The following is a 27,557-nucleotide window of genomic DNA, read 5'->3' on the forward strand; positions in this document are numbered from 1 at the left end:
TTACTCAGTCACTTAGAAGTACATGACAGCCTGTAAAAAATTATTCAATTAATACTTTTATCTTTGGAGGCATTCTTATTCCAGATATCAGAGTTGTGCAGTGCTTGTTGTGGAAGAACTCTTCAATGTGCCATCTGTTGATTTTTTTTTGTTTGACTCATGATGAGTGGGTGACTTAACATTAAAATTCCATGTTGTTTGTGAAAAAAACCAAAGTCCCTCTGGAAATTCTGTGTACTGAAACTTGGAGCTCGTTTAAAAACTGATGCAGAGGTGGATATTCTGGATATTGAGTTCTCCCTGTGGAATTCAGATTTAACAATCTAACTGGGGATTATTTTATTTTTTTTTTTCCTTGCAGGTGGAGCCTTTTCCTCCAGGATGGCATCAAGGATGGTTCCCAAAGTAAGTTTCCAGTGCAGTGCCTTTGCAGGGAGGTGGCCACTGGAAGTCCAGCATTACAAAAGAGTTCACGTAACATAGTTTGTTTTTTCCCCAGCGCCCAGCAGTCAGGATTAGGAATCCAGTTGACAAGATTGATGCTGCATTGTAAATCTCTGTAGCTCTGTCATGGTTGGTAACAGGCATCAGTGGACCTTTCCCCAGCACGTATCCATCTGCCACAGAGCATAAATAACAGGACAGAGCTGCTCTCTCCGTTTTGTTGCTGTTTCCATTCCCTAATAATAAACACCTCCCTGGAAAACAGGCTTAATTTTGAGGCTTGATGCTTCAGTGATGTAAGTGTAGGTCAGTGACATTGTAGCAAAATAAGAAACATGGATGTTTATCCAAATATTCAGGCAATTTACTCTGCTGAGAGAAGGGCATCAACACATTGTTAGTCTATAGCTGTCTCCCTGAAATAGTTGAAATGAACTTTGAAGACACAAATACTCTTTTTTTGTTGTGTGGAATACCTATTTTTGTAACATTAGTGGTGTTCCTCTAGGAAAACACTTCTGGTACAATCACACCTGCATTTCTAACTATTCCTGTTGGCAACTTCTGTCACTGCTCTAAGTGTCTGAATAGTGGCATCTCTTGTGGTTTTAATCTGCTTTACATAATGTCATGTGGCTTAGGAGGGAGCATTTTGCTGGTTTGTGTTGTTTACCTCTTTTCTACAAGAGCAAATTGGTTTTGTTTTTTAAAACAGAATGGTTAAGGAAGAAATCCAGGTAAATAAATTATTGCTTCACTTTTTTCTTTTGAACCATCATCTCTTTAGTCACATTTATGCATCTTCCAGTTGCAAACACCTTTTAGCAGAGGGAGGGAGAATCCCTGGCTCCTTCTCATTGCAGGCTAGGTGTGATATAGCTGGCAAGTGACACGAAACTAATAATTTATTATCTAACCTTTTCATTTCCCCCTCTCTCACGTGGAGTTGAAAGGTGCAGCTTGAGCTGTTCGGGGAGTTTTCCCCTTTTGATATGTGGGAAGACAGAAGGTTTGAGGTAAAACACTCCAGCTCCGCTGTGGGGACTGTGCAGACACTTCCCTGTGCTCTGGATGCATATTAAATATTGATGTCCTGATGTAATTGGTGATTTTCGGGCTGTTTTCAGTGTGTGATCAGTTTGCACAGCCCCACATTGGGGTGACACCCAGCGTGTGCCTGGCCATGGATTTGCAGGAATCAATTATCACCCGTGCAATGTGCTGAACAGTTTTTAAGGAGGCTGCTGAAAAATGCTTTGGGGAAGCAGGCAGACGTGGGAATTTTCCATAATCACTGCCTGTGCCTCCCACTCCATCCCTGACTCTGTTGCAGTGACCAGAGATGAGTTTTGAGTTTGGGTTGGGCTGGAAGGTGGCTGGGCTCTGGGTGACCAAACCTCAGGATATATCCATGTTTAGGAATTTGGGTGGGGGCTTGTGGTTCTTCTGACACTGTGGCAGTTTCTGTATTTCATTAGAAAACTCTAAATGTCATTCTGCTCCTCGCTGAATTCCTGGCAGTTAAATTTGAAGTTAGTAAATGGATTCTTGTACTAACCCTGATGCTTTGCTCTGTTAATAGTGAAACCCTTGTCCTGACTCGAGCAGGGATGGACAACTGTAGGAAAATCCAGATGTGTGTGTGCCAAGACTATACTCTTGTATTTTTATACAGATCTTTGCAATACCTCATCTGTCTGTATTTATTTTCCTGTATTTTGTGTTTTTAGTGAATCCCTAATACGCATTTTGCTGCTCTGCTCACTTCAAAAATTTCAGCAAAATTCTTTCCTCACACACAGCTCGGATTCCTGACTCTCCTTCAGCTTAAGGAGCACTATTAATGGTTTTGTTCATATTGCTTAGATTTATTTTGTTACTATTCTCCAGCTCCTACTCTTCAGGTAGAGCTATTTTGGTATTATAAAGAATGATGGATTATATAGGAAAGTTTCTTTTGAAGCACTCCTGATATTGTGCAATGCACTTGGGGGTCAGCTACACTTGACTGATGCATGATTTATCCCATGTCCCTGCCACTTCCTGAGATAAAGCTGCTATTTTATCAAAAATGCCAGCAAGTGTGATTTAGAATTTATACCCCTCCTTTTTCAAATAATTGTTCTGATTACTTTCTGGCATGGCAATAAAATGATAAAGGTAATTGCACACAAATGTGAGATAGCACCAAAATACAATAAAATTAACCTGAATTAGCTTGACTTGTCGATGAGAAGTATTTATGAAATGTATTTTTGCAATAAGGGAGACTGATATTATAGCTGGAAGGTGAGTTATTGCCTTAATGTAATACTGTTTGAAATTTAAAAAAGAGACTGTTACAGTTGAGGGTGATTGTGCCTTTGAAATTAAGTTGAAGTGATTCTTATAATTGGCAGCAATAATGCATTGGGAAGGTAATATCTTTTATTGTGTTATGCCTAGTTGCATTATCTTTTATTTAGCTGGTCCTGACTCCAGCTCTGCAGAGAAGACAAGCAGGAGCAGATCAGGAATTTTGTGGATTTACGTGATAAAAACTTGAAATGTTACCCAATATTAAAGTCATTCTTCTGCTCTTTTTTTTTTTTTTCATTTTTTAGCCCATTTTCAGTTCCCCTGAACCTGATACAAGGCTCATTTGATTAAAATTTCATCTGTTTTCCTTGTATTGGAGTAGTTGCCATGTATTTACATCAGGCTGAGCCTGTAAGAGCCGAGCACTCCAGGCTCACTGTGTCAGGTGCTGATTTGGGCAGTGAATTTTGTATTTCCGTGTGCCTCTTACAGAAAAGTGTGAACTCACTCTTACAGCAAGCCCCTCCATGGTTTTCAAGGAGTAGATCCTCAAATCCCAGAATCCCTGAGGCTGGAAAAGCCCTCACAGCCCATGGAGTCCCAGCTGTGCCCATCCCCACCCTGTCCCCAGCTCTGAGTGCCACCCCCAGGTGCCACCTGCAGGGATGGGCACTGCAACCCTCCCTGGGCACTTCCTGAGCCCCCTTTCCATGGGGAAATTCCTGCTGTGCCCACCCTGAGCCTGCCCTGGCCCAGCCTGAGGCCGTTCCCTCTGCTCCTGTCCCTGTGCCCTGGAGCAGAGCCCGACCCCCCCGGCTGTGCCCTCCTGGCAGGAGCTGTGCAGAGCCACAAGGGCCCCTGAGCCTCCTTTGCTCCAGGCTGAGCCCCTGCCAAGCTCCCTCAGGGATTCTGCAGCCCCTGCCCAGCTCCTCAGGGATTCTGCAGCCCCTGCCCGGCTCCCTCAGGGATTCTGCAGCCCCTGCCCAGCTCCTCAGGGATTCTGCAGCCCCTGCCCAGCTCCCTCAGGGATTCTGCAGCCCCTGCCCAGCTCCCTCAGGGATTCTGCAGCCCCTGCCCAGCTCCCTCAGGGATTCTGCAGCCCCTGCCCGGCTCCCTCAGGGATTCTGCAGCCCCTGCCCAGCTCCTCAGGGATTCTGCAGCCCCTGCGCAGCTCCCTCAGGGATTCTGCAGCCCCTTCCCAGCTCCCTCAGGGATTCTGCAGCCCCTGCCCAGCTCCTCAGGGATTCTCCAGCCCTTTCCCAGCTCCCTCAGGAGTTCTTCAGCCCCTTCCCAGCTCCGTTCCCTGCCCTGGCCATGCTCCAGCACCTCCATGCCCTTCTTGTCCTAAGGGGCCAGAGCTGGGCACAGCACAGAGGGAATTGTACTTGTATATAGATAACTAGATATGTAGCCAATACCTTAGACACATCTGGAAAATTAGGATTACTGCACCATGACTTTTCCTTTGCATGAGATTTCATGGAGTCATGGAGTATCCTGAGTTGAAAGGGACTTGTTGAAACTCAACCCAGTAACAACAAAATAGGTTTTTTGGGGGGACCCTCTGATTGTTAAGAGACAAGATTCTTGATTTTTGATTCTTTAGTACATTTATTTATTTATCGTTTGGAAACAAATTCCCTAATTATTTTTAAATATATATATTACAATTATAAAAAATCAATGTTCTATTCTCTCCGAGGATGTTGAAATATTGAACAACTCAACAAAACATAGCATTGCTTTGTAATGCTTCTAACTGAATCTTCTGCCATAAGATTTCCAGCTTCAAAAATGAGGAGCTGGAGGACTCAATCCCTTTTGTAGGTCCTTGGAAGGACAAGAGGGACAATGTGCTTCCCTTCCCCTTGGAAGTGACACCAGGATTCGTGGCTTTTGGGCTGGTTCCTGGTGGGATTTGCAGGTACTAACTCGGTGCACACACTTGTTGCCATAATCTGATGATTCCAGGAATATCTGGCACTATCCTGTCCACTTTCCCTCCCCTTGGGGCTCCATTTCTTACGCAGTTTAATTAATTATAAAATCTCTTGGCAGCCCCCAGTTTGATGAGATGCCCTGAATAACTCCGTGTCCCCACCATGATCGGGAACTTTTAAACCAAATTAACACCACACTTAATGTCATTCTACTTCTGTACTGTGTGTAATTAGAAGCAGAGAATTGTTTGGGTGGGAAAACACCTCAGAGATCATCAAATGTTATTCTTTGCCTTGTGCCATTGATATCACACGATATCAGTATCCTGATTGATGTATATGTGCTTTATTATGGTATCTATGCTTTGAGTGCCACGTGGCCGCTGTGCCTGCAGCCCATTTAAATTTCCTGTATAAGTAATAGCTGGAGAAAGATGCAGGATGTGTTTACTTGTTTTTGGAGAGGTTCTGGAGGAAACAATACAGCAGAATTCCTGTTTGAGCAGCCTGCTGGGGTCTGCTGTTCAAGTACCAGCTCCAGTCCAAGCTTGGCGTGAGCAGCAGATGGAGTTGAAAACTGCACTTGTTGATTGTGGAGCGCAGGGGCTGTAACCCACCTGCCCCTTCCAGGGGAGTTGCAATGGGTTTATTGCAATTGCAGTGCCCTTCCAGTAAAACCAAGCAGTCAGGGCCAGCCCTGAGTGCTGGGAATTGCTCGTTGCTCCCGTCTGCCAAAGCAGCGACTGAAGGCGCAGCCAAAGAGCCAGAGGCGACCACTGCTTGGAAAGGCACTTCCCAGCTTGGCATTTCGGGGGCTTCTGGGTGCCATCCAAAGAGGATTAGTAGGATAATGCGATGGGACAACAGGAACTTGCTTTTGTTGTCTTTGATTGTTTAATAAAGAATTACGTGTTTGCTCTCCTCGAAGACTTTTGAAATGCCGTGGAAAGCAAATGTTGCTCCATGTGAGCACGTATCCCCCTGGTTTTTGGGGGCTTGTGTGAAGTGGGCCTTTGGATAAGAAAAGAGGAGCACTGATTTTGAGTGTTTATGCCAGTGTATATTTGTATATGTTCAGAATATGCAGTTTGATTCTGTACCTTCACATTTTTATGGGATTAGTTCTTCGGAAGGTAAAGAAATTGCATCACCCCAAACTAACCCTGGATTTGCTTCCAGTCTGTCTGACATTTCCTTTCCAAACCTCCCCGCGCCAGGAAATGAGGAGGTTTTGTTTTCATACCCTCTGAAGTTACAGGTTTGGCTTAACCAGGGTTAGATTTACTCAGAGAAGCAGTGAGACACCAGGAGAGCACTGCAGGGTTTCAGTGCAGCTCTTGTTTGAGAGGCTCAGCTGGGGAGGTGTTTATTGTTCCTGTAGCCAGGAGAGAATTCCATGGACCTGGATCTCCAGTGCTTTTTGCTGGAAAGCTGAAAGTTTGTTTTGGATGCTGCAGGAAGGAGAAGTACACCCAGCAGAGACTGGGATTGCGGAGGGGGAAGAGGTGCTTTGTGTCCAGGTCAGGGTTGTTCAGTCCACAGGAACCTGCTGCAGGATATAAATGACTTGTATTTTAGAACATTAAAGGTAATTTTAAAAGTTGTTGGGTTTTTTTAGCAGGTTGTATTGACAGAATTACATCAGATTAGGTACCGAGAGGATTGTTTTGTTTCAAGACTTTATTCTTGGGTTTAAGCAACATCTTCTTTTCCTCAAAAATTAGCTTTTGCCTTAATTTAAAACCTGTGAGGCACTTGGCTTTCTTTGGACTGACAGTTTTCCATATTTTTGGAGGATGCTGTGAGTGAAGTGTGAGTGGAGTGATACTGGAATTGGGCATTACCTGGTTCACAAACTATTTTTCCATTAAATAATGAGGGGTGTTGGTCAGAGCTCCCTGTGGGTTGCAGAGGGCAGCAGCCATCCCTTGTGTTTTGGACAAGGAGCTTCCCAGCTTTCAGGACAACTTTCTCACATTTTCAACTGTCTAGATTAAGGTGTCAAACCCTCAAGGATGTATTTGGATCAGAACATCCTTATCACAGAATTCCAGAATGGTTGGGGTTGGAAAAAGACCTTAAAACTTATCCAATTCCACCCCTGCCATGGCAGGGACACCTTCCCCTGTCCCAGGCTGCTCCAACCCTGATATCCAACCTGGCTTTGACCACTGCCAGGGATCGTGGGGCACCCACAGTTTCATATTTCTTTGGAGTTCACACCATTCTATTTAGTTGGAAATCTTAGGGCTCTTTTTTTTTCAAGAGGAGGAAGCGGCTTTTAGAAAAATTTGTATTTTAGCTTGAAAGAATTCAGACATTTCATAATAAGCAAAAAGACTGAGAATTAAATGTTTCTCATTTTCTCTAACTTTTATTCTAGTATAGCAAAGTGATACTAATATTCTAATATATTAAACTTTCACTATATTTCACTTCAACTTTCAATGTATTTCACTTTTATTGTGAAAATCCCAGCAAACTCTTTCCTTCTTGCTTCCCTGCTGTAAAATTATTGTAGTACATAAACTCTTTGTTCTCTTGGAACAGTAGCTTTTGTAAGGTGAAAATATAGATGATTAATCAAGATATTAACAGGAGTAGATTTTTAGATTGTTCTGATTGCATGGATCCTGTCTTCTATTCACAGCCCTTAAATCTTTCTTTGCCTTGAAACACTAAAAAATGGCTTTTTCCTATAAAACAAGGCCCATGAGGTTGGAAAATCACCCTCCACCCTGCACTATATGTGCAGAAATACATTACTTTTACTATTAATATCTTTTCCCATATTCTTTACATACAATGGATTGTTTCCTTTCAAATAAACAGGCAGAACCCAGTAAAACAAATACAGGAAGTTTTAAACTATTAAGGAGATGTGGAGAGAAGTGTAATTCAGTGAAATCCTTGGATGGGTGGCCCACTGGCATGGGCAGCCTCACTGGTGGCAGAGGCTTTTTGATACTAAACCATTTTGCAAACATTGCTTTATGATGGATTTTTGCTTTGCCTGATGGGATTTGATAAGGATTTTGTTAGGAGAAGGATGCAAACTTACTGCATCAGGAGAGGGTGACTGAAATGAAGAAGCAAATTGCCAAACTCTGATGTATTCCCCTTAAATTTAAATCCAATATTTGAAGCTTTGATTGAATTTTAATTCAAAACTTGAGTCAATAGCAAGCAGGTTTGAGATGCTCAAAAGAAGGACTCTCTAAGAGTTCAGGCCTGGTGTTTTTTTCCTGTAATTAGGAGGAAGGAGCAGCTTCCCTGGCATTTATTGATCATCCTCCTCAAACTCAGCAAATGTCTGGGTGTTTGTTTATTGGTGAGTCCCTGATATTCTAGGGCGGGTGTTTGTGAATTGTAGCTCATTTGTTGATGCAAATGTCAGGACTTCAATGGAATTTTTAGGATAAATTTGTAGAGAATGGGAAGTGATGGAGGTTTTAGGATAAATTTGTGGAGAATGGGAAGTAAATGAACATGGTGGTGCTTGGTCACACCTCTGCTGGGGTGGGTATCAACACCTCCAAGGGAATCACCTGCAGGTAGTGATTCTATTGCATTAATTCATGCAGAAGTTCAGATTTTGTGGGTTAGAATTCCTCTGATTGGTGCAATCTGGGGTGCTCTGACAGTGATTTTGAGTGTTTGGGGGCAGTGTGTGGTTCCCTCCTAGCCCAGCATGGGAGAAAGGTCGGGTGGGAAACCTCCTGAGGCACCTGGGTGGGTTCTTCAGCTCCACAGAAGTGTGAAGAACTAAACAGCATTTCCAAATGTGCAGCAGTGGCTTGGCTAGAAATGGTGGAAACGGGACCATGTTGTGGTCTGAGGGAAATGGGGGGAAGAATTGCAATGCAATTTCCTGCTGTTGGTTGCATTTCCATCACACGTAGCTCAATTAACACTTGGTTAATCTGAAAATGATCAAGAGACCCCTTTCTTGGAGGAACTGGGGCATCTCCCTGATTAATGCAGGTTTGAAAAAATCCAATTGCAGGATGTGTGAGGCCACACATTCGATTTGCCAGCTGAATATGTTATTTTTGCCTCGATTCTCAGAAATATTTGAGGGGAAAAGAAAAAAATTCGTGAGGGCTTCCATGCTGTAGCCTAATGGAAATCCCCTGTTAAATCAGATGCAGAGGGGATTATTGTTAATATTTTGATATTGGTGTGGTGGGTTTATATTGTAAAAGCAGAGTGAAGGAAATGGAAAAACCTGTGGAGGGGAGATCCATCAGAGATAGGGCTCTGATGGGAAGGATTCAGTTCTCCATAATCCTGAAAGGAAAATCAGGGCTTGCTCTCTGGACTTTTCTGGAAAACACAAATTGTTTCCTGGGACAACATGGAGTATGGAAATGATTTGCTGCAGATTTAATTTTTTTTTTTAAGCCTTGTTGATTCTCAAAGATTTCTCTGCCTTTTCTATTTCTCTGTTCATCATTATGGATATGAATTGAATTCTAAGATGTCAGGCCAATGTCCAGGGGAGTTTTGGGGGGTGTTAGGAACAACAGAACATGGAAATATTTGAATTATTTACTGTAGTATGAAAGCTGCTTAATGCAAATTTAAATAAAATTGAAATCTTCCAGTTTGCTGTATTTAGCAGTCTGGTGAGGTAAACTTACAAATGTTGCTCCTACGGTTTGATTTGTTTTGGAAAACTCCAGAGGTTGGCAGGAGAGGTTTCCTGTCTAAAAATCATATTTTTTCCTACCTAAGATCAAAAATATGAGGTATTTTGTTACAGAATTATCGATATTGCAGTGGAAGGGCAGAATGAAGGTGGAGACAATGCAGGAGCTGATCAGATTTCTTCCAATTTTTCATAAATCATGGAATGGTTTGGGTTGGAAAGGGACTTTAAATCCCACCCAGTGCCACCCCTGCCATGGCAGGGACACCTTCCCCTGTCCCAGGTGCTCCAGCCCCAATGTCCAGCCTGGCCTTGGGCATTCCAGGGATCCAGGGGAAGTGTCCAGCGAGCACCAGCACCCCTAAACCCCTGAGGTGCCACATCCTCGTTGTTTTGGAGCACTCAGGGATGGTGACTCCAGCACTTCCCCTGTCAGCCTGTTCCAGTGCCTGACAACCCTTTCTGGGAGGAAACTTCTCCTCCTGTCCAGCCTAAATAACAAAAATAGTGTCTGGACAGAGGAGTGTGCATTGTACATCTGTCAGTGACCTTCATCCTGGAGCATCCCAACCCAATTGCGTATGGATGTGGATTGATGTCCTGCAGCCTCGTTCTTTTACAGAAATAAACCTTCTGAATATTGCTGCCTGATGAATATGATAAACAAGGCTGCAAATAGGGCTTGCAGTCACTCAGGGCTTCATCCATAAAGCTTAGTTCAACTTGGAGAGAGCTCAGAGGGTTATTGATAGTTCTCTGCTGCTCCCTGCGTCCTGGTTTTGTTCTGATGGAAATGTCCTGGAGCACATGGTGTGAGGTTCAGTGCATCTGGTTCAGGGCTGTCACACCAATAAACATGAAGAATGTGTGCTGGCTTGCCACATATGTAAATTTTACTGCTCGTTTGCCGACTTCTGCAATGAGATGCTGCTCCAAAGAAGTTCTCCTGTGTCCTCCAGGAGGGGAAGGAACATGGAAAAAGTTGGTTGGAAAGGAGTTTGTTTGTGATGCCACCAAACATTTGATTATTCAGCAACTGGGGTTGCAGTCCAAGTAAATAAACCACAGGGAACCTGCAGTTCCTGGACTTCTCCAAGCTGAGTGGGCTCTGGTTGCTGCATGTCTGTAATGGAGGAATTGTGTAAGAGCTTCCCAAAATTCAGGGCTTTAGGTTTACTTTTGCTCTGGTTACGCAAAGCTGTCAGCTTGATGGTTTTTCTGCTCTCTCTCACACTGGTTTACATTACTCACAGATGTGACTTCATTCCACAGCACTTAATAATGGGGTTTGAAAAGATTCTCTTATTTGGAAAACAACTAATTATTGTACAGCTGTGAGCAGTGGGCAGCTGTAAGTCACCCTGCTGGACCTTCCTGGCTCCTGCTGCACCCCTGCTCTGTCATTCCTGGAATCCCAGAATGGGTTGGGTTGGAAGGGATCTTAAATCTCATTTCATCCCATCTCCTGCCATGGCCAGGGACACCTTCCACTGCACCAGGTTGCTTCAAGCCCCATCCAGACTTGAACACAGGGAAGTAAATAAAATAAATCCAAGAAATTTGTTCTCTCAGTGTTGTCTCAGGAAAGCTCATGAAGTTCAACAGGTCAAGTGCAGGGTGCTGCACCTGGAGGGACAGGACGCAGGGAATGGCTTCCTAGAGGGCAGGGGTGGACGGGATTTTGGGAAGGAATTGTTCCCTGGGAGGGTGGGCAGGCCCTGGATCCCTGGCAGTGCCCAAGGCCAGTTTGGACATTGGGGCTGGGAGCACCTGGGACAGTGGGAGATGTAGAAATAAGTGATTGTTAAGTTTCCTTCCATCCCAAACAGTTGTAGGAGCCTGTTATTCTGTGTTTGCTGGTGGACTTATCTTGTGCTGCCTCACAGTTTCTAATTTTTTTCACTTTTTTCCCAGTTTCACATGAGCCGAGCTCTTTGGAGCACAGGACTTTGTGTGGTGTGGACCAAAGGTTTGGTGTCTGGGTGGCTGCAGAGGACACTGGTGAGGTTCTGTCCTGTCCTGCTGCAGTGATGGCACAAACCAAACTGGGAATACAACTCACACTTCGAGACTGGGGGGTTTTTTTAGCCAAGATGAATTTGACAAGTCTGTTATTGTTGGTCTTGTCCAATATTGAGAAATACTTGGCAGCTGTTTCCAGCTACATCCTATCAGTAATCGTAAAAGCAGACTGGTAACAATGGGAATAAAAATATGCTTCTTTTCCTAAGGAATGATTGATTTTTTCATGTGTTTTCTTTTCCAGCAGACATATTCTATTTGTGTTCCAGCTGTTATTTGCATAACACTGCTGCTCTAAACCACTGCATCTACTTTGTTGTCACAACAGTCCTGTTTTAAATAAGTGTCACTACACATTGGATTTTAGCTGATAAACCAGCCATGAAACTGCTGCTATTTCATGTTTTTATGAAGATCACTATGCTGCTAGTTAATGGTTTTTTTGAGACTTTGATTTAGGTGCTGACTTGTGAAGATAGATCATTTTAAGTTGGAATTTTGAAAGTGAATGCCGTAGTTGAGGAAACTTGAAATTCACTGCTGTCTTCCTTTCTTCAAATTGCTTTTGAAAACTGCTCGAATCCGTTCCTTGGTGCAAATCCCTGCAGTTAACGAGGGTTTTATTCCCTTGAACAGGTGAATTCCAAGCAGGGAGGATCTCCATGCAAGGAGAAGCAGGTGGTTCTGCTCAGCCCCCTGGGCAGGATCGAGATCTCGGGCTGTGAGAAGGGCGTACATGAAATAAAACTTCCCAAAACGAGCCTGCTGCCAAGGGGGTGAGTTCATGTCCTATTGATCCTGGCCTTGTGCTTGTGCTGGGGGAAGGAGATTGCCCAGAGCATCTGAGAGCGCTCTTGTTTGTGCTAATCCTACTGGGAGGAGCCTCTTGTGCCCTCAAGGACTCCAAAATACATCAATTCCTCTGCTGCCTCAAAAATATTGTCAAACATTTTAAACTCCCAAGTGTTTTTAAGGTAAGTTTTGAAAGAATCTCCCGCCTGCCCTAATTTTTGGCACACATGTAAGTGTCGCTGAGGGTAAAATCTCCTGCACACCTCACAAATCTTGCAGACCTACATCTTTTTTTATAATTTTATAATTTATTTATTTTTATATTTTTATATTTTTATATTTTATATTTTTATTATTTTTATATTATGTTATTTTTATATTATTTTTATATTTCTATATTATTTGTATTTTTATATTTTTATAATTTTATATTTTTTATATTTTATATTTCTATATTATTTTAATATTATTTTTATAATTTTATATTATTTTTATATTTATATTTTTTATATTTTTATTTTTTAATTTTAATTCTTTAATTTTTATTTTAATATCTTGTTATTTTTATTAGTTTTAAGATTTTTAGTTTTAGTTTTAGTTTTATATTTTTATAACTTTATAATTTTATAATTTTATATTTTTATATTATCTATTTTTCTATTTTCTATTTATATTTTTATATTTTATGTTTCTATATCTTATATTTTATATAATTTTAGTATTTTTATTTTTATATCTATTTTTATTTTTAATATTTTTTATTTTTATATTTTATTTTTCTGTTTTCATTTTTTGATATTTTTTTATATATAGATCTATGCTCCAGCAGGTAGAAGCAGGATTGACTGATTGTTTTAATTACTGTGTAGTACTGGTGAGAGCTTTAGTTGCTTTCCCAGAGCTGCAGTGTCTGCTGGAGTTTGGAACAGGTCCCACGTGGCAGTGGAGGTGATGTTTCAAATCCAGGCCTGGCTGAGGAGCCATCAGTGCCTTTTCCTGTTTGTTGTAGGTTGTGTTCAGTCTGCTGGAGTCCATCTGTCCTGCTCAGATATTTGATTTTTTTTTCCCCTTATTTGTGAGGAAATGTTCAGTGACATTTTTCAAAGGAATGTTGAATTCATTCAGAATTAGATGCTAAATTTCTATGCCGAATTTCTTTGGCAAAATCAAGACTTTTTAGACTTTCTCAGACTTCTCTAAGACTTATCTTTCAACTGAGTTTGGTAATTAAATTCCACTTTTCCACAGTCGGCTACATCAGTGCTGCCACTGACAAGACTCAAACAGGTTTGGCTTCTTTTCTCAACATTGTCTTTTTTTCATCCTGTGTTTGCCTCTGAAGTTCTCCATGGATTTTCAGGATGCTTGTTTTCCTATTTTATTCTCCTTGTAACTGAAATGGGTGTGAAATTAATCAGGACTATGGGGCATAATGTGTGTTCTGGTTGAAATATGATTTTACCTCCCATACAAAAACTCTGAAGCCTCTGGATTTCACAGTTTTGCCAGCTCCAGGGATATGGAAATAACTGCTGCACTTCCTTCAGATTCTGCTTTAAGTGCTGGATTTCTGCTGATGAGGAATGGAAATGAACGGGTATTTAGGATAGAGTTGGAACTTGGCTTTGCTGCAGAGCAAAACCTGCCTGGAGAACAGCCCAGGGGATGTGGATCTGCACCTTGTGAAGGGTAAATGTCAGTGAGGGAGTGGAATAAGAGTAGGAAAAAGATTTGGGGGCTCTCAGAGCTGTTTGTAGGGATGGGTGCTGCTCTTTTACCAGAACATCTGGTAAAAAATCTGGTTTTGTTATACCAGGACATCTGGTTTGCTGTAATGTGTTCATGTTCTCTGGTTGAAGGTTCTCATGATCTTCAGCAGAAGTTAGACAGTTTAGATCCTTTTCCTAAATTTTAATTTTCACCCGTTCTAGATCCCCACTTCTCTCAGTGGTGAGCTGACTTCACTTCATCTTGAGGCATTAGTGGCATCCTGGTAACTCTCAGCCTCACAGGCTGCATGATTTATGTGCCAAAATTGTTACATTAGAGGGTCTATCACTCAGGAATTACTCTGAAGCTAAAGGCAAGAAGAGTGTTTTTATGATTACTTTAAGAATTTAAATCTGAAGAAGAAAGGTGGGACTTCCTTTTGTCTTTAGCACTGATAAAGTTCTAAAAATTTTAAAGCCATCTGTAAATGTTTGTGCTGAAGTATAACATTTAATCTCTTCTACTCATCGCTAGTGAATAGTTGTTAAATCTGGCCTCATTATTTTCGACAGAATAAAATAAAAACAAAGCAGTGCCTGGTGTTTCTCCTAACTGGCTAATAAACGCCATGGCAAGAACATTGGGTGGGAAAAAAAAACATAAGAAACATAAAAATTGATTTTAATGGACCCCTGTCAGAGAGAACCATAATGAGCACAAGTCTGGTAATAAATATTGGTATTCTGCTCCACGGTGCTTGGGACTTCTCATGTGGAATTGCATGCAACAATCAATAGAGATTTTAGGGTTTTTTAACAACAAAAATAAGTAAACCTTTGAAATATATAAATACTTAAGACTTGCAATCTGTCAGACAAACCTGGTAGTTGTAGAAAAATCTGATAAGAGCCCCTGGTTAATGGCATAATCGCTTTGTGGAGATCTCGCTCTGTTTTACAGCTTGTAAAATGCTGTGCAATTAATCACCTGAGATTACAACCTCCTCGCTGATGGCTCTCCTTAAAACTTAAGAACACAGACTATAATGGAGCCTAAAAGGAGAAGCAACAAAGTAAAACCCAGTTTCAGTGTGCTTGAAAGAAATTGATCTATTAATGAGATGAAACTAATTGTAATAACCTGAGGTTATTCTGCTCCTCGGGAAGCTGCAGGGTTTAAAACTCCAGACACGTCACACAGGGATGGTTTCTCTTGGAGAGGAGGCATCTTTATCCAGGCTTCTGAAATCCATGGTGTGCATCCATTCCTAGAACTGGATGGGCTTGGAGCAGCTGGGAGAGTGGGAGGTGCCAGGTAGGGGTGGCACTGGGTGGGCTTTGGGTGGGCTTTGAGGGACCCAAACCAGTCTGGGATTCTGTGATAAGGATGTCCTGATCCAAACAGGTCCCTGAAGGTTTGGCATCTTAATCTGGACAATTGTATCTATTTCTAAGAACTTCAGTTTCACAATTCATATTTGAAAAAAGCCTTAAGTGTGTATAAGCTGTGTATATGTATTTTTTATATATATATATATATATATATATATATATATATATATATATATAATGTAAGTTATATAATTTCTATTATATTATTTATTATTACATGATTTATTATATATATAATTATATATTACAATATAATGGTATATAATATGTACATTTCGTGCTATATCATCCGTTGTACTTTTTCTTTCAATTCATGCCAATCTAATGATGAGTTTGGATCAATATTCCTCCAACATCCCAACCTGAAATACTGCACATGTTTAACACTTCTTGCTCATGTCCAAAAGAAAAACTCCCTTTCTTTTACTGGTACCTAACTTCAAAGTGTCTTCAGCAGCTTTGGAGTTTCAAAATTAGTGTTTTTGTTGTTCTGTTGCCAGTTGTGGTGTTCCCACACTGGGATGACTCTGCTTTGAGAGATCTTGACTCATTCCAGAGGTGCAGGAGTAAATTATCCCCTTGGTGAGCAGGTAACACAAACCATGGCTTTCCCTCTAATGAATATTTACAGCACAAAATACTTTGGAAGTGTGAGCTGTGGACTTGGCATTGGGATGGCAGCAGGGAGCAGTTTGTCCCCGTGTTGCAAAAATCCAGATTCTCTCAGGAATTCCCTTTTCCTCAGGAAAACCACCCTGGTTTTGCCAGCTCCCTGCCTGGTCAGGATGAGGCAGGGGTTGTCTGGGCTGCACATGTGCTGGGCAGGGAAGCACTGGGGGAGCTGGAGGATTTCAGTAAAAGGGCTGTAGTAGAACCTGTTCTGAGGAAAACTAAACAGCTTTCACTGTGTCCTTGGAAAATCCTGCTGGGCACATGGGGGGATGACCACCATCATCCTGCTGCTGGGTGTGTGTGACAGGAAAGTTAAATTTGCCATCTGGGAGGTGGGCACAGATGCCAGGTGATGCCCATAGCCCTGGTGTGGAATGTTATTTATTCACCTGGGATTTGAGGACGCCACCATGAGTGAAGTCTTGGCTGGAGAGCTCAGCTGAGCAGCTGTGATCTGTCACTGCCATCCTGCGTGGGACATCCCAAGATGGGGATGGTTTGGGGACAGCCCCTCCTGCTCTCTGCGGCTGCTGGGGTGTGGGGCCAGCTCGAGCTTGCCAGAGGAGCCTGAGGAATTGTGTGTTTGTTGGTGTGAACCTGAATTTGGGAGACTGCAGAGAAGGTGTTGGTGCTTCCTGCATGTTTGGGCAGCCTGACAAATGGTCAAAGCCTGCATTTTCCTGCTGCTCTTGGAATACACCCAGGCTTCCTTTAGGGCTCTTTCAGGATCAGTGGGATCTGATCTGCCCTCTGTGTTCCCTGCAGGTCATTTTCAGTTTTCCTTAGTGTTTCATTTCCCTCCATCTTACTGAGGGAGATCAGAGGAGGGGGAGCAAGGAGCCAGCTTGGCCCTTCCCATATTATTAATCTGCCTCAACCTTTGAGGGTGAATCTGCAGTTCAAGAAGTTCACCGGGGTTTCAGTCTCTCTCTGTCAGTGTAACATGATCAGAAACTCTCCAGAATCTCAGTTTAAGCAGGTTTCCAGCTATTAGAGATGGAAGGAAAATCTCAGGTGTGTGCAAAGGCAGAGGATGCAGTGGGGCAGGGAGTCTGATAAGAGCCTAGAACAATAACTTGGAGAGGTGTGAACCACTCTGTTCATCTCTGAGGTATTTAATCATAGCCAGTGGTGATGGTTTAAATGTCAACTTTGCTAACTGTTTCATTCCTCATGCTGTAAAATTTACTGGGAGTGATATCTCACTTTGATGCCACAAGTGGGAGGCATTTGGGAGAGTGCCACTCCTATTTTTCCACTGAGCATCAGCCAAGGCTAAGAAACTTAGTGGAGCTCAGGGGCACAGTAAAAACCTACTGAAGGAGGTAAGGATGTGACTTCTCTGCTGCTTGGAGTGGATTCCTGGTTTGCCATGAACATCTGAGGTGACTTCTGTGAGTAGAGGATTATTGGCACTGTGGCTTGGAAGAGGCTCCACTCTTCCTCATTCAAGTTCTTCCTTGAATACTGTGTAACAACAGCAATTTTCTATTTAAAATGGTGCAGGATAAACCCTGAATGAGCCAGAGGACATCCCAACCCAATAATTTCTTTCTCGGGGTAAAGAAATTAATGTGTTGGGATGAGCTCTAAATGGAGAGAGGGAACGGGGAAAGGAATGGGGCTGGGGAACGGAATGGAGCCCCAGGAGAGGCTGAGGGAGCTGGGAAGGGGCTGGAAGATCCCTGAGGAGCTGGGAAGGGGCTGGAGAATCCCTGAGGGGCTGAGAAGGGGCTGCAGAATCCCTGAGGGAGCCGGGCAGGGGCTGCAGAATCCCTGAGGAGCCGGGCAGGGGCTGCAGAATCCCTGAGGGAGCTGGGCAGGGGCTGCAGAATCCCTGAGGGAGCCGGGCAGGGGCTGCAGAATCCCTGAGGGAGCCGGGCAGGGGCTGCAGAATCCCTGAGGGAGCTGGGCAGGGGCTGCAGAATCCCTGAGGAGCTGGGCAGGGGCTGCAGAATCCCTGAGGAGCCGGGCAGGGGCTGCAGAATCCCTGAGGGAGCCGGGCAGGGGCTGCAGAATCCCTGAGGGAGCTGGGCAGGGGCTCAGCCTGGAGCAAAGGAGGCTCAGGGGCCCTTGTGGCTCTGCACAGCTCCTGCCAGGAGGGCACAGCCGGGGGGGTCGGGCTCTGCTCCAGGGCACAGGGACAGGAGCAGAGGGAACAGCCTCAGGCTGGGCCAGGGCAGGCTCAGGTTGAAGTTAGGAAAAAGCTTCTCGTGGAAAGGGTTGTAAAGCTTTGGAATAGCCCACGGAGATGTTGGGAGTCCCCATTCCTGGGTGGGTCCAAGCTTGAGGACATGGTTGGTGCTGCTGGTTGATGGTTGGATTTGCTGATCTTTGAGGAATTCTCCAACCTTAACAATTCCACTGTTCTGTGTTGAAACACCAGTGCCTGTGGACAAATCCAGCAACAACTCCTGCCTGTTCTTTACTTCTGAAGTGCCCAAAATCTTCAAGGTGCTGCTTTGGCTCAGAGAGCACCTGGTTCCTCTGGGTGATGCTTGTACAAATCCAGGATTTTGGCCTTTTAACCCCTCCCAGTGCTGACAGCATTGGTTTTCACACTGATGAGCCAAGGGACAGCCTGTTTGTGGTGCCTGTGTGGAGCAGTCACCAGAAGAGGATCACTCTTTCATAAATGTTCCTCTTTCAAAGAAAACCTTTCATTTCCAAATATCTTTTAACTTGTGCACAAAGCTCTCGCAAATCTCATTGAATTTTCTGCCACTGGTTTTGGAAACAAAACATGCAGATGCCTGGGTAATAGGGAGATGATGCTTGTTACTTCAAATTACTTCAAAATAACAGGAAAGTGTATTTTAAAAAATAGGAAAGAAAGGAAAAAAGAAATATTGCCTTCTCTGGTAGAAGTCTCTCCAAATATCCAGGCATCAATCTTTATTTCAGCAGATTCAATGGATGTGGCAGGAAGAGTTATTATATAGCATAGTCCTCCTTTTATTAAAAATAAACTGGGCTAGGGTTTTTCATAGTTTCTTGTGGAGATGCTACAGATTGTTTATGCTGCATCAAGCTAAGAAAACTTTTTATTGGAAGTGGTGTTTCCAAAACATAAACAAAACAACTTTCTGTGTGTTTTTAGAGTTCAGCCTGACACGTAGCACAGCTCAAAGATGTGGTTTCACATGGTTTCAGCAATGGTTTGTGGGCAAAGTTTTATGGTCAGGTCTGGCTGGTAAATTTAATTCTGCATGATTAGCAAAACCCATGTTCCTCTCTCACTGAAGCTGAAGTGAATCTTGAGCAACTCCACTGTAATCAATACTAGACTTTAGCTGTGTTATTTTCCCTGACAGCATGGCTGCATTTCTATTATCTGTCAAAGGCAGCATTGCAGGATTCAAATAGGAGTGGGTTTTGCAAGGCTTCAGCTGTGGTTTTCTCTGAAATCTTGGCAGAGAAGCCTTTGAGGGCTCTGTGCAAAAAAAGAAAAATAAAAGTGCAGATTTTTCAGTGGGTGAGAAGCTGGACATGAGCTGGCCATGTTCACTCAGAGCCAGAGCGCCCCTGGGCAGCAGGAAAGGGGAATTGTGCCCCTGTGCCCAGGTGAGCCCCACCTGCAGAGCCCAGCCCAGGAGGGACCTGGAGCTGCTGGGGAATCCAGAGGAGGCACCAAATGCTCAGAGGATGGAGCAGCTCTGCTGGGACACCTGGGGGGCTCACCTGGACAGGAGCAGCTCCAGGGAGAGCTCAGAGCCCCTGGCAGGGCCTGAAGGGGCTCCAGGAGAGCTGCAGAGGGACTGGGGACAAGGATGGAGGGACAGGAGCCAGGGAATGGCTGCCAGTGCCAGAGGGCAGGGCTGGATGGGAGATTGGGAATTGGGAATTGTTCCCTGGCAGGGTGGGCAGCCCTGGCACAGGTGCCCAGAGCAGCTGGGGCTGCCCCTGCATCCCTGGCAGTGCCCAGGGCCAGGCTGGACACTGGGGCTGGGAGCACCTGGGACAGTGGGAGATGTCCCTGCCATGTCCCTACCATCACTGGATGGGCTTTGAGGTCCTTTCCCACCCAAACCATCCTGGGATTGCACAAGCCCCTGCAGTGCTGCTTCCCCTCAGGCCTTGCATGTTGTTCCCATCACACATTTGGTAGTCAGGGCTCTCCAGGCTGCTCTTCCAGAGCCCTGTCAGTAAAACTCTTGTGTGGTTCAGTTCTGTACCTCCAGAAGAGCTGCAGGAGGGGTTTCTGTTACCCACATCCAGCTGTGTCTGTGCTCACACCCTTCTCTTCCATCCCAAAACACCTCTGTGGCTTTAAATTTTTCCCAGCATTATCTGCGTATCGAAATTTTTTTTTTTGAAGTGAGGGAGGAAACCCAAGATGAAGAGTTGCAACATTCAAAACACCCACTAATTCTGGGACATAATAGAAACATAATCCCTGTCATTATGCAGCCCATTTTCCCATCCTTATAGCAAGGATTTGCAATGGAAAAATGCTCCACTGCATTAATCTACCTCTGGCAGGGGAAGTGGAAAGGTTCCACTCCTGGCCTGAATTACTGCTGGCGTTGGTGGAGACACATCAGGTACTGTTCCTGTGGCACAGCACAGGGCAGGGAGTCAGGAAAGGATTTGTTTTCTGGGAAATTTCTCGAGGAGATGAAGCTGCATAGACAAATTCTCCCTCTCCTCTTTGGTGGAATCATTTTTCAGCACTATTAGAGCTCTGCATCTTCCACACCAGAAAGAGAGTCATATTTGTGGTATTTTCAAGTGGGTGTCTGCACAAGTTATATTATCTAATACAGTTTGTTCTTATTTTTGCTGTTTTAAAATATCAGCACTGTAAAATGTGATCACTGGGCTGTTCTAGCATGTCTTGGTTTAGGAGCCAACCCTGAGGGTTACAAACACAGACCAGCTGAGCAGCAAAGCTTGGTGTTCTGCACCCTGAAACTGGGCTTGTGCTGTTCAGACAGAGCACTGTCCATGTTAATGTGCAAGGGTTGGAAACATCAGGTCAGTGCCATGGGTCACTGCCCAGCAGAAATCCCAGAATGGTTGGGTTGGAAAGGACCCCAAACCCCCCCATTCCACCCCTGCCATGGCAGGGACACCTCCCACTGTCCCAGGTGCTCCCAGCCCCAGTGTCCAGCCTGGCCTTGGGCACTGCCAGGGATGCAGGGGCAGCCCCAGCTGCTCTGGGCACCTGTGCCAGGGCTGCCCACCCTGCCAGGGAACAATTCCCAATTCCCAATCTCCCATCCAGCCCTGCCCTCTGGCACTGGGAGCCATTCCCTGGCTCCTGTCCCTCCATCCTTGTCCCCAGTCCCTCTGCAGCTCTCCTGGAGCCCCTTCAGGCCCTGCCAGGGCCTCTGAGCTCTGCCTGGAGCTGCTCCTGTCCAGGTGAGCCCCCCAGGTGTCCCAGCCTGGCTCCAGAGGGGCTCCAGCCCTCAGAGCATCTCTGTGACCTCCTCTGGATTTGCTGCAGCTGCTCCAGGTCCTCATGTTGAGGAGCCCAGAGCTGGACACAGTTCTCCAGGAATTGAAGGAGAATTCTCCAGGGCTCTCTCAAGGAGAGAGGGGGACAATCCCCCCGTGGGCTGTTGGTGGCACTCCTTGTGATGTATCCCGGGATGCTGTTGGCTTTTTGTGATGTATCCTGGGATGCTGTTGGCTTTTTGCTGTTGGATGGCTGTTCCCAGCTCCAGCTGGAGCTGGCAGCAGCAGTTCCTGGTCCTCCCTGGCCACTTCGGCTCACACATTTCAGTGAAACCCAAAGGTCTCACCCTGCCAGTGCCTGTACTAATTACGGCTGTTCTTAAAATGCCTCCCGTAATTCCTTCTATAAAAAGAATTTAAGGCTTGGTAGGACAAAGCCCAGTAAATCACCCTGGAGCTCAGAGCTGGGAGGGAATGTGTGTCCTTAACCCCCAGGTGCTGCTGCAGTGGCTCATCTCTGCAGTGCCAGGGATTTTCAGGGAAATGGCAAATGCTCCTCAGCACCCCAAGCTGGGAGAGAAAGAGTTAAATTCTAAAACCTTACCCTGTAACTGTAAATGCCATTTTTCTTTCTTCACAAATGTAACCTTTTAACATTTATTTTTAGCTTTTACATTAATATATGTAAAAATATTAAAAGCTCTTGTATATTACATTAAAAACTTATGTCAGCTGCCCTGCTTTTTCCTATTTATTAAAACTTTTCAAGCAGTGAAAACATTTTACTTGTTAATGAGGGGAAGAAGGAAAATTAATGACATAGAGCTCGGATCTTCCAAGATGTCTCCTTTTAACCATGCAAAACCAGCTCTTTTCCCACACTATGTAGTTTAATTTCTGTGTTAGGGTTCAGTAAGCAAATGCAAATAGATTTAATGATTTGCATCAGTAGATCACTTCTCAGTTTAATATCCTCTGATATTTTGGTCAAGGACTTTTTCTTTGGAAGGCTACTGCTGTTTTGTGGAGGAAAAATATTAATAATGGTGGCATTGTGAGGTTCAAGTAAAGCAGGGGAAATGTATAACTTATTCAAAAGCAGCATCTCCCATTATCTCCTCACTAAGATCATGCAGTGGAAAAAGTTATCAGGGAAAAGACACTTAAGAAATAATTGCGAATTGCAGATCATATTAAACATTTAGTGCTGCTTTCCATCCCACATCTCATTTTCCATCAGAGTGTTCAGAGACTGATCAGATTGGCAGTGGTGAGAGGCGCCTCTCCCTGGGATGGGGAGTTGTCCTCTCCTCAGCAGGAATAAACAGGAGCTGTTCCACCAGTCCAGGCTGGGGATGGTTTCATTGGAGCCTGCAGCATTTGCCTTACTTAAATCAAACTTCCCAAAATTCCTTAAAATGCCTATTCATTAAATGAAAATAGTTCCAAGGATGGATCTGTTGTAGATCCACCCCACCAGCTCATCTTTGCTGGTTCACACTGATTCTGGGTAAGAAATAAATTCCTGTTGGCTTTTGAGAAATTTAAACCTGTTTAGTGCACATAAATTCTTCAAGTGATAAATACTCATTATTGCCTCCTTGCTTACTAAAATGGGCACTTGCTGGTGATAACAACTTTTTGATTGCTTCTCAGTTTCTGAATAACTGTTGTGGTAAGCTGAGCAAGTGAGGTTTGGAGCATTTCTCAGTTTGTTTGGTTAATTGTGACCTTTGAGAGGCTTATAGCTATAGGCTGCTGATACATGTAAATTGTCCCTTGCACTAATAGATTTCTAAATCGTGTTTTATTTTCCTGTTATTATCATCATAATGTAGATTGAGACATGAAGTCAGAATTGTCTGCAGGCTGTGGCAGAGGACTTTCCTTCTGCCAGCTCAGAGCAAGAAATAATGAGATTAAGTTAGAAACTTTGTCCTTTAGGTTCCCAGTCAGTTGTTTTCCTGTCATTTGTTTTTCCTGTGCTTTATTGATGCCCGTCCCCCTGGCTTTGTCATGCCACAGTTGGGTTTTGCTTGTGCTCAGGTGATGATGATGAACAGCCTCTCAGAGTATCCTGCTGCTGGCGATGCTCCATCAGTGTCACAGCCCGCCAGGGTGCAGGAGTTTATTGTTTCATAGGTGCTCCTGTGCAGCTGCTGCTTCCACATGTGCACACACTCACAGATTTCATCGTGGAGAGGCTGGGCAGAGCTGCCAGGGTGGCTCCTGTGGTCAGGAATGGTGTCCAGTGCTCCCTGGCAGAGTTTTAGCTGGGAAAACGCTGGCTGCTTTCTGCTCCGGGTGGAAAGCCGGTCCAGAATTTGAGGGGAAATGTTCAAAAAGATGAGGTTTTTTCCACATTCATGGACCCACACAAGTAAATGTCTTGATTTGTTTCCTGAATACCATACCTAAGCTGGTATGCTGCCTACCTTAGGAAAATGTAGAATCTACAGGTTGTCCAACCAAATAGTTTATCTGGGCAATAAACTGACATTCCAAGTCTTTTATTTTAGGCATTGAAGTCACTGAAAGGCCTTGAAAGTTCCCTTGAAGACAGATGCTCTTTTAGGCATTCCTGCTCCAGTAGGAAATGTCTGGGTTGTTCCTAAGAGTGGGCTCAGGGTTATGTCCCAGGTAGCTGCTGCCCAGGAGAACAAGTGGAAGAGTGGTGGTCCCTGGGTGAGAACATCAAAGCATTCCTGGTGCTGCCTAGGGGCACTCATGGCCAAGAGGCCTCTGCATTTATTGGTGTGTGAAGCATCATGGAAGATCACCAGGGTTTGGATGGTCACCAGGCACAGAGCTCCTGGGGTACAGGATGCTCTAGGATACCATGGAATCACCATCCCTGAAAGTGTTCCAAAAGCATGTGGATGTGGCACTTGAGGACATGGTTTAAAGGTGAACATGGTGCTGGTTGATGGTTGGACTTGATGATCTTAAAGGTCTTTTCCAGCCTTAACAATTCTGTGGTTCTTTGATTTTATTAATATATAAAATACAACTGTGCTGACCAAAAACTTCCAGCTGGATAACTACATGAAATATCCTGGAGTGTAGATGGCTGGATAAGTGGACAAAGGAGGATGGAAAATATTTCCTGCTTTATTTTTTAAGCTCTTCAAGTTCAACGATCTGACTTGGGGGAGGAGTTGTGGAAAGTTTAAACACTGTATGAAACTTGGCCATAAATATAAATCAGCTCCTATTAAGGCAATTTCAGCTGTAATACCTCAATAATTTGCAAGTAGTCATTCTTCACGCTCCTGAATGTTCTTCACCTCTGAGAAGAGTTTGTTCTAATTTTAAATGGACACCTGAAGAATATAGAAAATGTCTCTCTGTTTGTACCTCTGGAATTCCAAAGTCCGCACTGACCTGATCATTGCACCATGGACTGCCTTAACTCTCTCCACCTCTACCTGAATTCTTTGAAACAGCCTCGTTTTCTATCATTTCTTCTGCTCATGCTAGCAGAGATGACAAACCAAGGTGGGTGCAGTTGCTTGTGGGGTTTTTATTGATTCCTTGAATATTTTGGGAGGTTTTTCTGCCTTTGCTGCTGTGGTTGTGTTAAAGCAAATCCCGTTTTCCTGTCGGTCATGGTCGGGATCACCTCTCAGCTCCTGTAGGTCAGAAGTTCTCTGCAGGCTGGGTAATATTGCTTGTGACTCTGAGCTTGTCCAGATGCTCCTCATTGATGCAGAAATCCTCTGGGCTTTGAGATTTATGTCCCACTGTGGAACAGAGGATATCCTCAGGGTTGGGATAGCGTGTCCCGCTTCCTGCCTGTTCTGGGAAATACGTCTTGGAATTCTTTCTCGTAGGACTTTCAGCAAAACAAAAGCAGACAGGAACAAGAAAAACCTTCCTGATAGGTGTGGTTGCCAGGGTGTGCAGGTAATTTGAAAATGAACAAGGAATCTGTTGTCTGAAGTGAGGATAAATCACAGTAAAAAGATGTGAAGTGGCCAAAAAGAAAACCCCCAGGTATAACGAAGCTGGAGGAAAACAAAAATACACATTCTTGATAACACTTTTTATTTGCTGATAGTTCACATCTGGGATGAGGCAGACTCAGCTTCCCTCTGATGTGGATCTAGAATATTGAATTCTTTTACAGGCTAAAAAATGGCCTGTATAGTAAAATTTCACACTTTGAAAGCAGTGTCACCCAAACAGTCACTTTTAGGGATTTTTATATACTTTTAGGGATTTTTAGTACTGAAGATTTGCTGCTTTTTTGTTGCTGTTTGATAATTTGTAAGTTGTACAGGAGTGGCAACAAAGGGCTGCTTTGGGTTGCCTTTAGCATCTGGATCACTAAAGGTATTGCTGAGTTATATTATTTGTTGATATTTTTTCCAAAAGCTTGCTGCATGTTGTTAGTTTTCTGGAACTCTTGAAAAGAGCCATCAGAATGAGCACTTATTTAGTAATTTATTACATATTAGCATTGCAGAAAGATTGAAATAAATCCTATTGATTCCTCCACTTCTTTGCACTACCTTTTTGCTTTGTCTGCATTCACATTGTAACTTTGTCTTCACTCCATCCATTTCTTTCAGGTCTATCACTTGTTATCAAAATTCCATAGTAATTAGGATGATTTGTGACCAAGGGAGCTCTAACTCACATGACTGCAGGCTCTGGCAGAGTGGCCCTGGCAGAATTGGAAGGTCTGCTTTGTTTTGGGCTGCAGAAGACACATCTGTGAACATTAATTGGGAAATACCTTTTTATTCACCCAGCACTTCTAAATTGGGAGTCTTGTTAAGGAATGCCTTCCCATCTCGAGTGAACATGACTCATTATTTCAGAACATTTTTCCTGCTTTTCAGAGGTGATTCTTTCCTCTGGCAACTTCTGAATGTCCAACCATGATACAGCTGTGAAATGTTGTTTGTTGTGCAGGGAAAACACCCATCCTTCTCCTGGTGTGAAGGCATTTCTGGAGCCTGAAAGGAGAAGGAAATAGTTTTTCTTTTGGAATAGGAGTAAAATTCATTCCAGAAAAAAGTTAATATTTTTGGAGAAGCTTATTTTTCAAGCCATAGATATTACTGTAATGCATGGCTGGAGACCTCCAGTCATGGAGCAGCTTTCAGGTCTCCAGTAATGGAACAGTTAAATTATGCCACACAAAGTTGACCTCACAAAAAGCCCTGAGCTCTAAGGGGAGGTTGAAATCCATCCAATGTCCTTTAGCTTTGTTCTGGAAAACCTCATTTAGGGTGAGGCCCTCCTTGGTTTGCAAGGGCTGAAGCAGCACAAACGCTGCTCTGTTTGCAAGATACAATATTTAGCCATAATGCAGATGCTTTCCCTCGTAATGGATGTGAATGGACCTCACATGAATGCCAATGAATGTGTAGAGAAAAATTAAGCTGCAATTTGCTGCTGTTATTGAATGTTTTACAACAGAATTGCTGCCAGTTGTGTGAGGTCTTAGGTGTTTGACATCAGCTCCAGCGCTGCCGGAGTGTGGATTTGGATCTTCGTGTACCAAGAAAAAGTTTCCCATCTTTATTGTCTTAAAATACCTTCAAGGATAAGAAACTGCCTGGAGCTTGTGGCTTCAGAGTTTATGAATGTTAATGTGTAATGATGAGGGGGAAGAGTTGATGGCAGGGTTTTAAAAAGGCATAAAAATATAGCCAGTTGTGTTAATGAGTGTCCTTGCTGAAGATTTAAGCTCATACGCTTTTTTAGTGTTTTTCTCTTGTAACTAAACACATTCCAGTGTGTTTTATTTGAGCTGCTTTTGTTCAGGCACAATAGAATCAGAATCCCAGGTTGATTTGTTGAGAGGGACCTTAAACCCCACCCAGTGCCACCCCTGCCATGGCAGGGACACCTCCCACTGTCCCAGGTGCTCCAGCCCCAGTGTCCAGCCTGGCCCTGGGCACTGCCAGGGATCCAGGGCCTGCCCACCCTCCCAAGGAAGGATTTCTTCCCGATCTCCAATCCAAGCCCACCCTCTGTCAGTTCAGAACTGAGTTGTGCTTGGAAGCTCCAGGGTTTGTGCCGAGGAGCAGCGAGTGGTGCAGAAATGGCACAGGAGCCCTGGGAGATGGAGCAGCAGCAGCAGCAGCAGCAGCAGCAGCTCATCTCCCTGGGCAGGACAGGCGTGGTCCAGCCAGCACTGCTGGGGTACCTGCATCAGACCTGTGTGGAAGTTCCTTGGAGCAGTGTGAGCATCCCTGTCTGCCTCTGTCCCTGGAGCTGTGG

At 44.0% G+C, this 27,557-nt stretch overlaps 1 protein-coding gene across 1 annotated transcript in view; it reads left to right on the forward strand.

Annotated features, from left to right (window-relative positions):
• The window catches only part of MGMT (O-6-methylguanine-DNA methyltransferase), a 139,060-nt gene that overhangs the window by 8,011 nt on the left and 103,492 nt on the right, over window positions 1-27,557 (forward strand). Inside the window, exons 2-3 of the mRNA XM_036385937.2 lie at window positions 362-405; window positions 11,992-12,131. Coding sequence (XP_036241830.1) covers window positions 382-405; window positions 11,992-12,131 — 164 coding nt within the window. The 5' untranslated portion in view covers window positions 362-381. The remainder of the gene's footprint in view (window positions 1-361; window positions 406-11,991; window positions 12,132-27,557) is intronic.

This window comes from Molothrus ater, chromosome 8 (assembly GCF_012460135.2).
Source record: "Molothrus ater isolate BHLD 08-10-18 breed brown headed cowbird chromosome 8, BPBGC_Mater_1.1, whole genome shotgun sequence".
Taxonomy (NCBI): domain Eukaryota; kingdom Metazoa; phylum Chordata; class Aves; order Passeriformes; family Icteridae; genus Molothrus; species Molothrus ater.